This window comes from Danio rerio, chromosome 5 (genome assembly GCF_052040795.2).
Source record: "Danio rerio strain M-AB ecotype USA chromosome 5, GRCz13ab, whole genome shotgun sequence".
Taxonomy (NCBI): domain Eukaryota; kingdom Metazoa; phylum Chordata; class Actinopteri; order Cypriniformes; family Danionidae; genus Danio; species Danio rerio.
In genome coordinates this window covers 34,610,258-34,626,926 of record NC_141025.1, presented here as the reverse complement: position 1 = coordinate 34,626,926, position 16,669 = coordinate 34,610,258, and the positions used below count along the sequence as shown (strand labels likewise).

Here is a 16,669-nt window from a genome sequence, read left to right as displayed (position 1 = left end):
ATTTCTATTTGTGTTTATTGTTTGTAACATTTTACTAAGTTGTTTGCTCAGAATAGTCTAAGAATTGTGATCTCTGATTTAAACAGTCAAATCATGACTCTCAGTTCATCCAGAATGGTGCAGCTCTAATTCTCCCCACAGACATCTGTCCAGTGTCGCTCGTCGGCTGGAAATAAAGGCTGTTTATAAATAGAGGAAGCCCCTTTCACCTCCTGTCTCTTCTGGTTTTTACCCCTTTATCTCAACCTTATTCCTCCTTCAGGGGGAGTCAGTTTATACTGTTAGGATGCCTCAGGCCTGCACACTGTTTTACAAAATCCTTGTCTGACTTTAACCACTTAACTGGGAGGGAATAATATCATACAGCCCCAGCAAAAATTTATGTGCCAAAGCAAAAGCTAGCAGAGCACAAATATGCTGTGTATTATTTACGTTTCAAACTCCCTCATTCAGCAAGTTTCGACTGAATGAGCAGCGTCACAAGCTTAAAAACTATAAGTTGGATCATGAAAAGTTTTTTGGGGGGTAATGTGACATTCTTTTAATTTTTCTCTTATTCTCTCACGTGTAATGCATCAATTATGCATCAGTTATGTTCTCAGTGTTAGTTCTTTTTTTATTATACATTGACTGTATTCATGTAATAGATTACAGATATTTTTTGTTAAATATGTTTTGAAACATCACCAATTTCTGTGAAAGTAAAGCTGAATGTTTGGCATCATTGCTGCATTCTTCAGTGTCAGAACTTTACTTCAATACTTCTTTAAAAATTTGTTGATACATTCTTGCTAAAAAAAAAAATCTTTCAAGACAAATTCTTACTGACCCTAAACTTTTGCTTTGTTTGTTAGGAAATTAATACAAAAGTAACAATAATTGCATTTAAACCAGGCTGTGCGATTTGGGGAAAATATCTTATTGTGATTTTTTTTTTTTGACAAATATTGCGATTTTGATTTGATTTGCAATTTAATTTTGTTGTCAAGCTTCAGCTCAATAATCTGTATTGTTACTGCTACTGCTAGTCTTAATAAAAAAAAAAAAAACTTAAGTTGCCTTTTGTTGACCGGGCTCATCAACTCCAAGTAGCTCAGTGGTTAAGTGACTCACCTCTCACACCAGAGACCCGGGTTCTATCCCCGACTCTGACAGATGAAGAAGAACAACAAGATGAAGACAATGAAGAAGACCAAGATGAAGACCAAGCAGATGACCTCCTAGACGAAGACCAAGCAGACAGCCAAGACCAAGAAAACGACAAAGAGAGATAAAGACGATGATGAGGACCATAAAGACCAAGAAGATGACGATCAAGAAGATGAATACAAAGATGATGACCAAGACCAAGGAGATGAAGACTAAAGCCAACATGACGATAACATGACGATGACGATAATAAGATGATAACAACCATAAGGACAAAGACAAAGACAACGACGAGGAAGACAAAGAAAGATGACCACCAAGAAGACGAAGACTCAGACCAAGATGGCGTCGAACATGAAGAAAACCAAGAAAAAGCAGATGACAACCAAGACAAAGACGATGACAACTACCATAAGGACAAAGACGAAGAACAAGAAGACCAAGTGCAAGAAGACGAAGACTAAAATCAAGATGGCATCAAAGATGAAGAATACCAAGACAAAGCAAATGACAACCAAGAAGATGATGATGACAACCAAGACAAAGAAAATGATAACGACCATAAGGACAAAGACGAAGACTAAGAGCAAGAAGACGACCAAAATAGTGTCGAAGCAGACCAAGACATAGCAGATGACAACCAAGAAGATGATGATAAAGACCAAGACAAAGAAGTTGACGACTAAGACCAAGAAGATGATGACGACCAAGACAAAGAAGATGACAACTAAGACCAAGATGGCAATGAAGAAGACAAAGACAAAGCAGATGAGGATGAAGAAGATGACAACAAAAAACAAGAAGATGAAGACTAAGACACGAAGACTAAAGGCTGATTTATACGCTAACACGCACCTCTCAAAAATGCAACGTTAGTCAGCTTGGTAGCAGTAGATGGCGGAGGTGAGAGTCACGCGAGCCTGATGCAGCTAGTGTTTACATGTGTGTAGTCCAGTGAAGGAACTCAGGATGAAAACTTTGTTTACCTCATGATGAAGGTTGTTGCACGTCCACCTATTCCTGCCTCAAAATGAACGAGTTTGTACATTAAATCGTACATTACCATGGCGTTCAGAAAAAAAAGCACCAGCATAGAAACTCAACACAGAGGAACATCTACTGCGGCTAGCATTTCAGAAGTGTTATTGCAGAGCAACAGAAACATGTAATATAAATGCATGTAAAATGCAAATAAATGCACGGCTACACACAATGCATGCACCGTGGGTCACGCCGATCACTTGACACAGAAGTATAAACCAGGCTTATACTTATACTTATAAACCAGGCTTAAAGACCAAAAAGATGAAGACCAAAGCAAAGAATAAAAAGATAAAGATAATAGCAAGAAAATGAAGAAGACTTAGATGGCAAAGAAAAAGAAGAACAAGTGTCAATTGGCAGTACTTTTAGTTTACTTTTTAGATTAGGCAGAACGAACGTGTGCTCACTCATTCGCTAGCAAGACATTGGTCATGCATTTTCTCTGGGTGGGGGAAGTTAAATATATTAAATATAGTTATAGTTATAATATATAAATATAGCTAATATAATATATACTATCGTTATAATATATTTCATATCACAGCCTCCTGCGATTAGCCAATCGCAACATTTAAAATCACGATTGCGATTTGACTTTGATTAATCGCACAGCCCTAATTTAAACTAATTAATATAATGAATGTTACCATAAAATAGATATTTATTTATTTATATTAATGTGTTTTTACCATTTTAGTTAGTAACACTAACAATATATATGTTTATAAATTACTACTTGTTTTACTTGTTTTTGCTAAATTGCTGTTAATATAATTTTTTAAAGAATATGGGCAATATTACACTCGTAGCAATCATATTGCACTGCTATGAGTGTGATATTGGATTTTATACAACAGTTCAACGGCATAACTGTGTATATAAAAAAGAAAATCAAAAACGGAGAGTCTAACAACCCTTCTGTATGAGGAACTACTTTCTTCCGCCATTTATTCACATCTGCAGCTGACATCAGAACAGCAGAAACCATTACTAATTCACCGACGTCACTTTAGAGCTAGTATTTGAATGATTCTCTAGTGTTATGTCTAAAGTGATGACAAAACAGGTAATTTTGCTCACATTTTAAGATTATAAGGCTGAACAGCATGAAATGCCATCAGTCTACAGACATTTCCCTGTATTATTCTGTTGCGGAAAAGGTATATCACAATAATTAACCCCGAAAAAGCCAAAGCAGCGCAAATACTGCCAGATTACTGTTGTGTTTGCGATAGGGAAAAATGCTAAACACATGCAAGCATTTCTTCTTTCTTTTTACTGAACTAGTCTGCAGTAACGAAAACAGGAGATGCATTAGAAACAAACAGATGGCCAATCAAAAAGTAACTCAAGGTTATACAGAGTGGTCAACACAAAATACATACATTAATGATATGTGAGTCCCATCTTACACTCAATACACTACAATTACTATGGTATATATACAGCACTACAACATAAAAAAGAGAGTGGTCAACTTAAAATGTCACTTGCCAATTTTATAATGATTTGATCAGCTGTAGTTTGAAAATCTTTTCTCCTCTAAGGGCTTATTATGCGGACTCTGTCCCCATCTTGTGGATGGACAACGTCAACCGTCTTTGCTAGGTTCAATGACAATGGCTGATGGATGCCGACACACTGTATCTCAGAAAATCTAAATATTTAAAATAGGCACTATCCTTATGAATAAACAATTGTCAATTTTCTCCTAAAATTATAACTACTTTCAGGCTTTTATGGCAAAGAATATGATATTTTCATACCCTTCAATGTGAAATAGCTGAACATAAACATATGAGGCTGAGAAACATTATCATCATTTAAAGGGACATTTTAGATGGCACTGAAGGAACTGAGTTTTTTTTGCATCTGAACTCTTCATATAATGTTATATTGACAGATATTTCAAATCTCTTTGTCAATCATTACAGAAATTCTCCGTGCAGACCAGCTGCCTAGCCTGAAAGCAAATAAAGCATTCATTCATTTTGCATGTATCCATTTAGCAGCAATCCATTCATAATGCATTCACGTGTTCCTTGTCTGGCAAACATCAAAGATCCAGTTCTGTCCCATTAGCTTTGCGGCTGATGTTTACCACGAATGGAGCAACCAGGGGATAAATGAAGACAGAATGGGAACAAGCACATTTTATGTTATCTAGTAGCTAATTATTATCTCTTTGCCATTGTATTTAGGGAAGCAATTTCTGTGTGCACAAATAATGGAGATGAAAAGATTGTTTTCTTGAATTGGCTTGATTTGCTGGACACACTCTGCTACCTCCGTCCTCTCTTCCTTATAAACCCCTAAATTAAACCCTCAGCTCCTCCTGGTGGTTAACATTCAATGTTGCATTGTATTTGATTTTGTTAAAAATAAGTTGTTCTTTTGTTGCTTTAATTACTTAGACTTCGGATAAAAGTGTTTTGCCAAAATGTAAATGTAATAAAAATACTGCTTATTGTTAATTTATGTTAGCTCAGTTACATTTAATAGTAATAACAAATAAAATCGTTTGTAAAAGTGTACTAGAATATTGTTAGTATTTATTTAGTATTACTGCATTTCATTGCCTCGTACTTGTACACGTGTAATGACAATAAAATTTAATCTAATCTAAATATTAAAATAAATATTCAGATTAGTAAATACCAGAGGTGTAAAAAAAAAAACAAATTTCAAAAAATTTAAATACTGTAATTGAGTAGTTTTTCTCAGGAATTGTAATTTACTAAGTTGTTTTAAAAATGTGTACTTTTATTTTCCCTTGAGTACATTTTTAGTGCAGTATTGGTACTTTTACTCCACTACCTTCCTTCAATCTGCAGTCACTACTTTATTTTTTCTTGTCTATAGAGATTAGAAAAATCAGTCCTGTAATTCCTGTCCAATCAAATCACACATAGAAAGTAAATCATATCGTTCTGGACTAAGACATGGGTGGTTTATAAATGCAGAAAACAGTTTGGAAGCATTAAAAGTGTCCCAGAAAATGGCAAAAATCTTTACACCAATTGACCCAGAGACTTTTTAGATGCATGATACTAATGAGAAGATGACACATGTTTACTGTATGATAACCAAAAAGGCCTTAAACATCCAGCAGGCACAAAAAGTCAACATGACGTCAGATTGACGATCCCCAAACTCGTGAGGATGTTGCATTTTGTTTGGAAATTAAAATTGTGTTGATATCAGAACCCAACGTCAAACTGACATCAATGTCCAAAGTCCAAACTAAGAATCAACAAATATTAATGTCTAATGATGTTACAGCTTTGTGTGGACGTTACCACTTTGACGTCTATTAGATGTGAATTTTGGTTGTCATACCTGACAAATAAATGCCAGTATTTGATGTTAATATGGTGTTGGTTTAAGAAGTTGTCTTGACTTTGGATTTTGGTCTTCTTCAGCCAAAAAATCTGCCAAATATCAACATCATTTGACATCATTATTGGACATCAAAATAACATTGTCCTTAGACAATGGCTAGATGTTGAATTTTGGTTACCCGACCTAAATCTAAAGCTAATATTAACATTTTATGACATTTTGTGCTTGCTAGGTAAAAATTAAATGCACTACAAAATGTTACGTTTACACACACAACTACATCACATATGAAAACATCAACTTTTTACATAATAATACTCACTACACTAAAACTACTCACTACTCTTGAGTCCTTTTAAAACGGCTACTTTGAGAAATATTTGCAACAGATTCTTTTACTCTACTTGCACTACATTTTCATGGTACTTTAACTTGAGTATGATTTTTCAGTTCTCTTTCCACCACTGAATAATACTTTAGTTATAGCATACCAACTAATGTTATTCCTAACTAATGTTATACCAGTATGCCAGAGAGCTGTGCTGTTAACCTACTAAATAATGTCTTTTTCATAAATAAATGTCTTTAAATGTATGATAAGAACCGCGTGAGAATAAAGGTTCTGTAGAGACAGAAAAAAGCCATTAGGTGAAAAAGCAGAGAGTGTTTTGGTGTTCAAATCCCTCGAGTTTTGTCTCTGTCTCAGAACCTTTTATAACAGACAAGCTAAAGCTACTTAGAGAAAATTAGTTTCTCTCTCAGTGTGAGTGTGTGTTTAAATGCGTTTGTGTACTTGTGTGTGTGTGTGTACATATTCCTCTTTTCACAAAGGCACTTAATGTGTCCTCTGCTCCCATGGATCCACATATTAAAATGCTCGCCTAATGCAAACACACAATCTCTTTCTATATTTATCCTTTTACTCAACTATCTTGTGCTAATGCTAACTCAGCTAATGGCCTACATATATAAACTGCTTAATATAATGTTAGTTTCACAGGAGGAAAGTTTCTTTTTCTTTAAGTTTCTCACATTCTGATATTATCCATCTCTCAGTCTTTACAGGAGGTGGAGGGCGTCTCCCTCTACACTTTATCTCCCAGCAGCCCCTGCTCTCCTTCGCTCACACCGCTGGCCACCAAACACCACCTACAGCTTCTCCAACAACAGCTTCTACAACAGCAGCAGCAAACACAGATCGCCGTTGCACAGGTAAAGACATCGATTCTGCTCTTTTCTACCACTGGGAGGCGCTACAGCTCTATGTAAAATACAGCAGTTGAGTCGTTATTTCAGGCTGTTTTTTCCCCCATAATGATTAGCTCTCTTGTCGGAGTGCAAATCTTTTCACCCACTTCCACAATTTTAGAGACACATTTTCTGCACAACCCTATTCATCACTCTCTGTTGAAATGATTTTTGATAGCCTTTGTTAAAAAGCACTCACATAAGTCTAAATTATGTTTCATATCCAATGATGAAGCAAAGATACACGCAGAACACACAGCTGATAAAGGCAATAAACAGCTTCATGTTGTTCATTTAGTGAGTCACTTTGTTCAGTATCCAGATAATGATATTTGTTCTCGTTTGGGATAATGTATAGGGATCCGATGATGTTATGATGAGAAAGGCAGAGAGAGAGAGAGAGAGAGAGGAAGATGATGGGCTTTCAGCTCTGATTCAGCACAGTCACGCTACTGCATAATAAGAGCTTGGAAAAATAAATTGAAGTGCACTCACTTCTTGTCCAGTGAAACGTTTTAAACCTCAGAGATGAGAGAATCTCAGGAGACTTCATAGTGTTTTTAAGTTTCTTTTAGGTATCAATTTTGTGTCTCTAAAAAATGTCTTTAAAGATTAACTAATAAAACTAAAGCCAGAATAAATGTAAACCAGTTGTTTTCAAATTTCCAATGGGACAGCAAAATGGACAATTTTGTTATTGTTGGTGATTGTTTAATTGACTGTTGGTTAAAGTTTAAAACAAGCTTAGATGTGCTGAAATCATATTTCTTATATAAACTTCCCATAACAACGGTATTACTACTTAAGTGCCATGGTTTTTCAAGTATGCTTGAAAGACAGTTGAATTATTATTACCCCTGAATTATCAGCACCCCTGTTAATTTTTTTCCCCCCAATTTCTGTTTAACGGACAAACGATTTTTTTTAACACATTTGTATACATAATAGTTTCTTTAACTCATCTCTAAAAACTGATTTATTTTATCTTTGCCATGATGACAGTAAATAATATTATCTATCAGTATTTAAGTACAGAAACTAAACAAAGTACTGAAATCAAATTGATGAAAACTTTACAAATACTATTCAAACAATCTGGTGAAATTACATTCATATCACAATATTTCAAGAGTTCACACTTAGCTGATGATTGTTTGTAAGCAAGTTTGGCATGCTGTCCCGGGAGAGAGCCCTGAGCTCAAAAAGGTCCTTGAGCCCTGGGCTCCCTCCCGTTTGCAGGGCGAGAGGGGAGCCTTGGGCTCAGGTAGATCTCGACAACTCCCCTTTGATAAGAACTGATGACTAAAAATTAAATGCTATGAAGAGATATGCTGCAGGATGAGAGATTGATCAATTCACTTGTTGTGCATGTTTTTGGAATGTGGGAGGAAACCGGAGGACCCAGGGAAAACCCACACGAGCACAGGAAGAACGTGCAAACTACGCACAGAAACGAACACCGGCCTGTTAAAAGACTAGAACCGGTGACGTTCTTGCTGTGAGGTAACAGTGCTAACCACTGGGCCACCATGTCGCCCTATGGAGGAAAAGGTGACGAGGTAGGGGTGGAAGTGGGGATGCTTCAAAATCGAAGATTACGGTAGTGAAAAACCCTCTTTATAGTGGGTTAGGAATGGCTTGATCGGTGGATCATGCATGCTAATGCAAAACCAGCCGTGTTCAATCATAATCACGTGATCCTCTCGAAATTAGTTTATGAATAAACTTCACATATTGTGGCACAACAAAATATCACAATGTCAGATTTGTCTAATTTTGTGGAGTCCTACTGTATGGGGAAATTTTAAAAGAGTGATGTTTAAACCTGGAAACAGGGTTTTAAAACTAAATTGGCCTTTAAAAGTTCACACTTAGCTGATGATTCATTAAAAGCTACTTTGGCATGCTGTCCCGGGAGAGAACCCTGAGCTCATAAGATCCTCGAGCCAGAGGCTCTCTCCCGTTGCAAGGCGAGAGGGGAGTTTGAGCTCAGGTAGATCTCGAGAACTCCCCTGTCATGGTGGCTGAAGAGCAGATAGTAGTTGCTCTTAAAGAGATAAGTACTAGGTAGGGGCAAGACTATGGTGTTGATTTGAATTAGTCAATAAACTTAGGTTGCATATTTTTGATCGGTGGGAGGAAACCGGGAAACCCATGTGAGCACGGGGAGAATGTGCAAACTCAGCAACGTCTGCTGGTTTGGTAAAGCCTGGAGACGTTCTTGCTGTGAGGCAACAGTGCTAAGTACTGGCCCACCGTGTCACCAATCTAGGAAGAAGGAGGAGTAGGGGTGGAAGGGGGGATTCTTCAAAACGAAGATAGCGGTCATACGTTACCCAGGGTATTTGTAGTAGCTTAGGAGTCGTCTGATTGATGTATTGAGAATAGGATAATATGGATCCAGCTGCTAGCAATCATAAGCATGTGATCCTCTTGAAATTAGTTTATAATTAAACTTCACATAGTGCATGAGTGTGTGTGTGAATGCAAGAGTGTATGGATGTTTCCCAGTACTGGGTTGCAGCTGGAAGGGCATACACTGTGTAAAACATATGCTGGATAAGTTGGCGGCTCATTCTGCTGTGGCAACCCCTGATGAATAAAGGGACTAGGCCGAAGGAAAATTAATGAATTATAAACAAATACTAGCTGTATGTGTAAATAACATACAATGTTACAAGTAAGAAATCAAGCAACTTTTGATTTCTAAACATCTACACAAATGATGAAGCCATTTTCATTATGCTGCACACAGCATTAGTTTTCCTAATTGGTTTAGGACTTAAATGTAATGCTACTACACACATTACTGTGTAGTAAGTGTTCACAATGACTGTAATTACCTGATCTAGGATTTGATTTCACTCGTATAATCCTCAGCTGATATCCTGCCTGTAGGTTAAGAGATGTTTCCATGAACTGGCATGTGTTGATGGAGTGTGTTTTCTCTGTAGGTGCAGCTCTTGAAGGATCAGCTGTCTGCAGAGACGGCGGCTCGCATGGAGGCACAGGCCAGAACACACCAGCTGCTGCTACAGAACCGAGACCTGCTGCAGCACACAGCCCTGCTGGTCAAACACCTCAGCCAACTGGAGATCAGAGCTGCTGGAGACACGCAGAGTAAGACACAACACAAATCTAAAGGCAGATCCATCTAGTAGAAGGCAGGGTAGTCGCACGGTTTTAAGAAGTCTTAAAATGTCTTAAATGTCAAAAACAATATTTTAAAATCACTGAAATATTGTCTCGTAGGTTTTAAATCATGTTTAACAGGTCTTAATTCTATTATGTCCATGTAAAGCTGCACAACTGGGCAAACACTTGTCCAATCATTCCATCTTAATAAAAGTTTTAATAAAAGATTCATTATTAACTCTATTTACCAATATGGTTTAATTATCTTCCTCAATTTGTTTTTGGTGGTTTTTTAATGTTTTAACTGGGCTATTGGAAAAATGTCTTAACATTTAGCCTTGTGCTAGTCTGAAAATTCATTTATAATGGTCTTTCAAGGGTCTTAAAAAGTCCTTTAAAATTTTACTTGAAACACGTTAAAACCCTGACAAAAGGTCACTTCTATAAAGCGTCACAGATGAAGTGATGACACTCTAAAACAAACTCTCAAAAAAGGTTGCTGGTTCGTTGCATAAAACATGCTGGATAAGTTGGCAGTTCATTCCACTGTGGTGACCCCACATGAATAAAGGGACTAAGCCAAAAAGCAAATGAATGAATGAATGAAAATAGTTTGTTTGCTTTGCTAGTGAAAACGCTGTCTGTAAGAAAAATGCATTTGTAAATATATAGAAATTTTTTTTTAAATGAATACTCTTAATGTTAAAGTTGTTGTTGTTTTTTGATAAAATAAAGATAACGGATAAGAAAATAATAAATAAGGTGTTATATTTTCATTTAAAAATAAAATATTGTCATCAAGAGCATTTTTAAGACAACGACACTTATAACAAATCTTTTTATCTATTGTGATTGAAATCAGGTTTATTTGACCAAATATCAAAACATTCCAGAAGTTAAATCATTGGTGTTTTTTGTCAAAATTGAATATCAACTTCTGAAAACATGACACCTTTTGTTTTATGCCAAAACTGCTCTAGATGACAACAATAATGTTCTTATTCTTAGTTTTTGTGATTTAACAATTGTTATCATTCATTCATTCATTTTATTGTCGACTTAGTCCCTTCATTAATCAGGGGTTGCCGCAGCGGAATGAATCACCAACTTATCTAGCATTTGTTTTATGCAGCGTATTCCCTTCCAGCTGCAACCCAACATTGGAAAACACCCATACACTCTTGCATTCACACACATACACTACACCCAATGTCATTCATTCAATCATTTCTTTTTCGGCTTATTCCCTTTATTAATCTGGGGTCGCCACAGCGGAATGAACCGCCAACTTATCCAGCATTTGTTTTATGCAGCAATTGCCCTTCCAGCTGCAACCAATCACTCGGAATCATTCTTACATACTCAATGACACACAAACACTACGGACAATTTAGCTTATCCAATTCACCTATAGCATATGTCTTTGCACTGTGAGGGAAACCAGAGCACCCAGAGGAAACTCATGCAAACACGGGAAGAACATGCAAACTCCACACAGAAATGCCAACTGATCCAGCTGTGGCTCAAACCAGCAACCTTCTTGCTGTGAGGCAAACATGCTACCCATTGCACCACTCTGGCAACCATTGTTATTATTAAAAATAATTTATATTTTTAAATAATTTGTTAATTTTTGTAAATTTCATCACTCAAATATTATAGCCATGATTCAATGGTTTAACTTGTGTCAAATGATGCTTCTTTAAAAAAATGTATTAGCAAGAAAAAAAAATGAAAAATTCCCCCAGAACACAGGGTGCTGAAAAATAGGTGGCCAATGATGTGCTCCATTGCAGTCACAGGCACACACACATTATTATTTGGCAGGCTGGGATGTTATTGAGTTGGTTTGTGCACACTAATCTATTTTAGAGTTTAGTGCAGGAGTTTATTGGGTTTGATTCATCAGCACTGGGCTCCATGCCGACTTTCACTCTGAGAGAAAGTATGTCTGTGTGTGTGTGTGTGTGTGTGTGTGTGTGTGTGTGTGTGTGTGTGTGTGTGTGTGTGTGTGTGTGTGTGTGTGTGTGTGTGTGTGTGTGTGTGTTTGTGTGCATATATGCAAGTGCACATGCTTATGTTTGGTGAAATGATAGTGATGTGCATGCAAATTGGTGTAATCTGCCATTAAGAGAATTATTGAAAATGATTTTTTTGGATATAAGCTTAATTTGCATACACTAGCAGTTTATGGTTTGGGATCAGAACAAAATTTTTTCATGTTTTTTATTTGTTAATATTTCTATTTGAACTAAGGCTGCATTTATTTGATTACAAATACAGTAAAATATAAATATAAATATTCATTCATTCATTCATTTTCTTTATTAATCTGGGGTCACCACAGCAGAATGAACTATTAACTTATCCAGCATATGTTTTACACAGCCGTTGCCCTTCCAGCTGCAACCCATTACTGGGAAACATCCATACACACTCATTCACACACATACACTACAGACAATTTAGCCTATCCAAATCAACTATAGCGCATGATTTCAGACTTGTGGGGGAAAGTGGAGCGCCTAGAGGAATTCTGTAATTCAAAACTGAATTCATTTATTTTCTTTAGTGTCACATGATACTTAATACTATAATTGGATACTTAATAATGATTTACACAGTCATCAGTTTGGATTTGTTTTTCCAAATAAAAATTAAATAACAAACTTTAAATAAAAAGTATTCATTCTTTTTTTTTTTCCAGCTTAGTCCCTTTTTTAATCCAGGGTCGCCACAGCAGAATGAGCCACCAACTTTTCCAGCACATGTTTTACTCAGCAGATGCTCTTACAGCTGCAATTCATCTATGGGAAACATCCATACCACACTCATTCATGCACATACACTACAGACAATTTAGCCTACCCAATTCACCTGTACCGCATGTCTTTGAAGTTTCCCGGAGGAAACCCACATGAACGTGGGGGGAACTTGCAAACTCCACACAGAAAGGCCAACTGACCCAGCCGAGGCTCGAATCAGCGATCTTCTTGCAGTAAGGCGACAACACTACCTACTCCGCCACCGAGTTGCCCTAAATAACAAATGATAAATATTTAATGACAATTGGAATTTAGCTTTAAACCAGAGAAATAAGCAATAAAAAAAGTTTTTTCAAATTGTAATAATAGTAAAAAAAATTTTAGATTTTTATACCGTATTTTTGACTAAATGCAGAATTGACATCTTTTAACAAATATATGTAAATTCTTACTGATCTCAAACTTTTGACTGGTAGTCTAAGTGTTCAAAACATTCAGTAGATACAGTATGTCAACCCCTATCATTACTGATTTTTACCTTAATTCATGTCCTGTCTGGTTTGTATTTCTCTCTTCTAGAAGAAGATTCACCATGGAGTAATTTGCCCACTCGTTCTCTGTCTCTGAACCTGAAGAATCTGTACGCTCCTCGCTCAGAACAGCCCATCACCTCCACTCCAGCAGGACCAGCAGAACCTCCTCCCGTTTCCTCCTCCAATGCTGAGTCCTACCTCAATCTGCTGAACCTGCGAGCCGCTCAGACCGTTCCAGATAGTGGCAGACCCGCCAGTGCCAGAAGTGAAGCAAGACTGGATTCAACACAAAGGGAAGTAGCTAACCTGGAAACTCGGAATTCAACAGCGCTTGATGAGAGGTACAGTGCACAAGACACAAGAACACAGTGCTTTAGTGGAGGATTAGGTTTAAGATTTACAATTAATAGTTATGTGTATGTAGTTTGACATAGTATGGTTGTACTAATTTGACTTTTTTTATTTTAAAATAGGCATTATTTTTTATTATTATCTTTTTTTACATAAAATAGAAGGAAAGGTGACATGTTTTGAATGTTTATATAACTTTTTACTAGGGATCCAACAATATAATTTTTTTCTTGTACTCGCCGATATGATACCTTTTTTTAAGGATATGGCAGTTTTTCAAGCAATGACTCATGAGACCAATTATTTTAGGACAGCTTTTTTGTAACTATGAAAAACTGTAACTCAAACATTTTTCTGTGCTTAAAATAAGGTTGTCAAAGTACAAATGATTTTCAAACCATTTTTATTTATTTTTGATTTAGTACTCATAGTAAAAGTACTCTTTTTTTTTTTTCTTTTAACACCTTTCTGGGTTTTTGCAGAGAAAAGTTTGCAATGTGTTGGTTGTCTATACTTTTCTAGCTAAAAGTAGTACTATAACTTAAAATAGTATTGAAAATATTGCTGAAGTAGACTGTAGTTCTACTTTGGGAGGGGGGGGGGTAAAGGCAACAGAATAAAAAGGTTTGAGCCGCTGAGTTTATAGAATAATGGATCTCCTCTTTTTGGGGGGGCTAACATAAAAGTAGCATTCATACAAAGATATCTTAGATTTGTATAGACCATTTTGAGGTGGTCCCAATGTATTTTCTGTTTTACATTTTTTAATTTCTAGAGATTCTGAGAATCCAAAGAGAGCCACATATTGATAAATAATGGTAATATACCTGTTTTAACATTAAGTTAAGATTGAATTGCCCCTTGTTACTATTATGGAATAGTTTGATAACAAGCAGGAAATGTTTATGGGCCAATCACAGAAATTATAGAAAGAGTCTATAATAAAAGCTACCTGATGTTCACATTAGTTTTCTTATTGAGGAAATAATGTTCCCAATCATTAGCTCATTATAAGGTCCAATACCAATACCATAAAACAGTGGTTCCCAACCTTTTTTTTTTTCTGAGACCCCTTTTTCCCCTGGAAAATATTGTAAGACCCCCCCTCTACGATTGTCTGGGGAGTCTATGGGAGCTTTCACACCTAGACTTTTTTTTTCGGAACCTGGCGTGTTTCCCCAGTTAGCGCGGTTTGTTTGGCATATGTGAATACAGCAGTCCAGTATTTTGAATTCAAAACAATCGGTCCGAGATCGCCTGAATGAGGTGGCCTCGGCTCGATTGAAATTAATTCTGGAGCGAATCGATTGTAGTGAGAAAGTCACAGTGTATTATGAATATGACATGGGCAGAATTATGAGTAGGATGGGATGTCATTCATACCGATAAATGAACGTTTCATGTCAAATGCGAAAGTGAAAGTATGTTAACTATAAACCAGAGCTGATTATTCATTAGGAAAATTGACAGAGCAGCAGTCTTAACGATGGACAGTAACATAAACTCAGCAAACAAGATGGATTTGTGAAAGCTTGTCACAAATGAAGTAATTAGTTTTGCTATAACAGGAGTAAATTACATTCAAAATATATTTAAATAGAGTATTTTACCACATTAAAATGATATAAAAATATACTGAAAATAGATTATATTTCTTTTTGATTTTATATATTTTTTGCAATAAAATATGAGAATAAAATCAAACCCCAACTATTGTATATATATAAAAAGGAAACTTAAAAAGAATGTACCAAAAAAAGAGAAAGTGCTAAAAAGCAATGTTAAAGCACATCTGAATGTGTAGAAAGTTTCGGTTGTCTAGTCAACCGAGTTGCTCATTTCCGATCTGTGATTTAAACACACTGCCGGTTAGATCTTAAACTTGAGCTGCAACATCTGGACAGTATAATCACAGTGTGTCAGTTTTGTGGAAGTGAGTGAAGCAGCACCAAAACAAACCCAGAAACTTACTGAGATTCAGCCTCAGACTCTGCAAAAATGTTGAAATCGATTGAGCAGACGCTTATGCTTGTGAATTTTTGACTTTTTACCACACTTGGATGGTATTGGAGTTTTCTAAAGTTCATTCCCATAATGCTGCCTCCTCTCTGACCTCCTTTTTCCTCTCTCCGCACTCATACACAGACCTGTCGGAATGTATATTGGTTAAGAGCAATGTAAACAAATCTAATGAAAGTGTATTAGAAGGCACAGAGCAATCTTTCCACACTGGCTTTTGGCGGGTTTCCTTGGATAGTAATGGAAAATTCTGACCTTTGTTGGATACTGCACATTCATCGCTCTGACTGTGTGTGTGTGTGTGTGTGTGTGTGTGTGTGTGTGTGTGTGTGTGTGTGTGTGTGTGTGTGTGTGTGTGTGTGTGTGTGTGTTTAACACCAGCAGTAAACAGATGTTGAGCTCTGCACACACACTTGCACTTAAACATATTCCTTCTCTATCATTTCTCCCTCTTGTTAAAAAGGTTTAATGTTTGATTAACTGTCTTTGTTGTTTCTCCAAAATAGCTCAGTTTTCTTTTGCAGAGAGATTTAAAAACTGTGAAAAATGTATGTGCTTTTATGCTTATGCGTTTGCCTGCCGACATCTCTCTGTGTGTGTCTATAAATGTATTCAAGTGCGTGTGTGTCTGGGAGAGTGATTTATTTCACAATTATCGGTGTCCCTGTGGATAGCTGCAGTCTCTCGCACAGAAAACATTAATTTTCACACTTTATTAGAGCAATTTAGAGCTTGCAAAACACCTCGCACACACAAGTAAACATACACTTACTGATTTGTTTATATACGCTAACAACACACTTAGTCACTCGAACAGACACAAGAATTCACTGTCAAAGCATACAAATAAGAAATTCCTTGTATTATTTTCATTGGCGCAGCATTTGTTCGATGCCACTTAGTAGTACTGGGTGCAATAAGTAAAGAATAATGAAAACAAAAGCTAAATATACAGTTGAAGTCAGAATTTATTGATTTCTTTTATCTTTGCCATGATGACAGTAAATAATATTTTACTAGATATTTTTCAAGACACTTCTATACAGCTTAAAGTGACATTTACAGGCTTAACTAGGTTAATTA

The 16,669-nt window shown here is 36.3% G+C and overlaps 1 protein-coding gene across 15 annotated transcripts in view; it reads left to right on the top strand.

Annotated features, from left to right (window-relative positions):
* Positions 1 to 16,669, top strand: part of si:dkey-34e4.1 — a 78,068-nt gene that overhangs the window by 39,966 nt on the left and 21,433 nt on the right. For all 15 annotated transcript variants that reach the window (XR_015491376.1, XR_015491375.1, XR_015491374.1 and 12 more), the window contains 3 exons: positions 6,592 to 6,747; positions 9,738 to 9,903; positions 13,263 to 13,557. Coding sequence is in view for 2 of the 15 variants with exons in the window: in XM_087253661.1 (XP_087109787.1) it covers positions 6,592 to 6,747; positions 9,738 to 9,903; positions 13,263 to 13,557 (617 nt within the window). In the remaining 13 variants the exon portion in view is untranslated. The remainder of the gene's footprint in view (positions 1 to 6,591; positions 6,748 to 9,737; positions 9,904 to 13,262; positions 13,558 to 16,669) is intronic.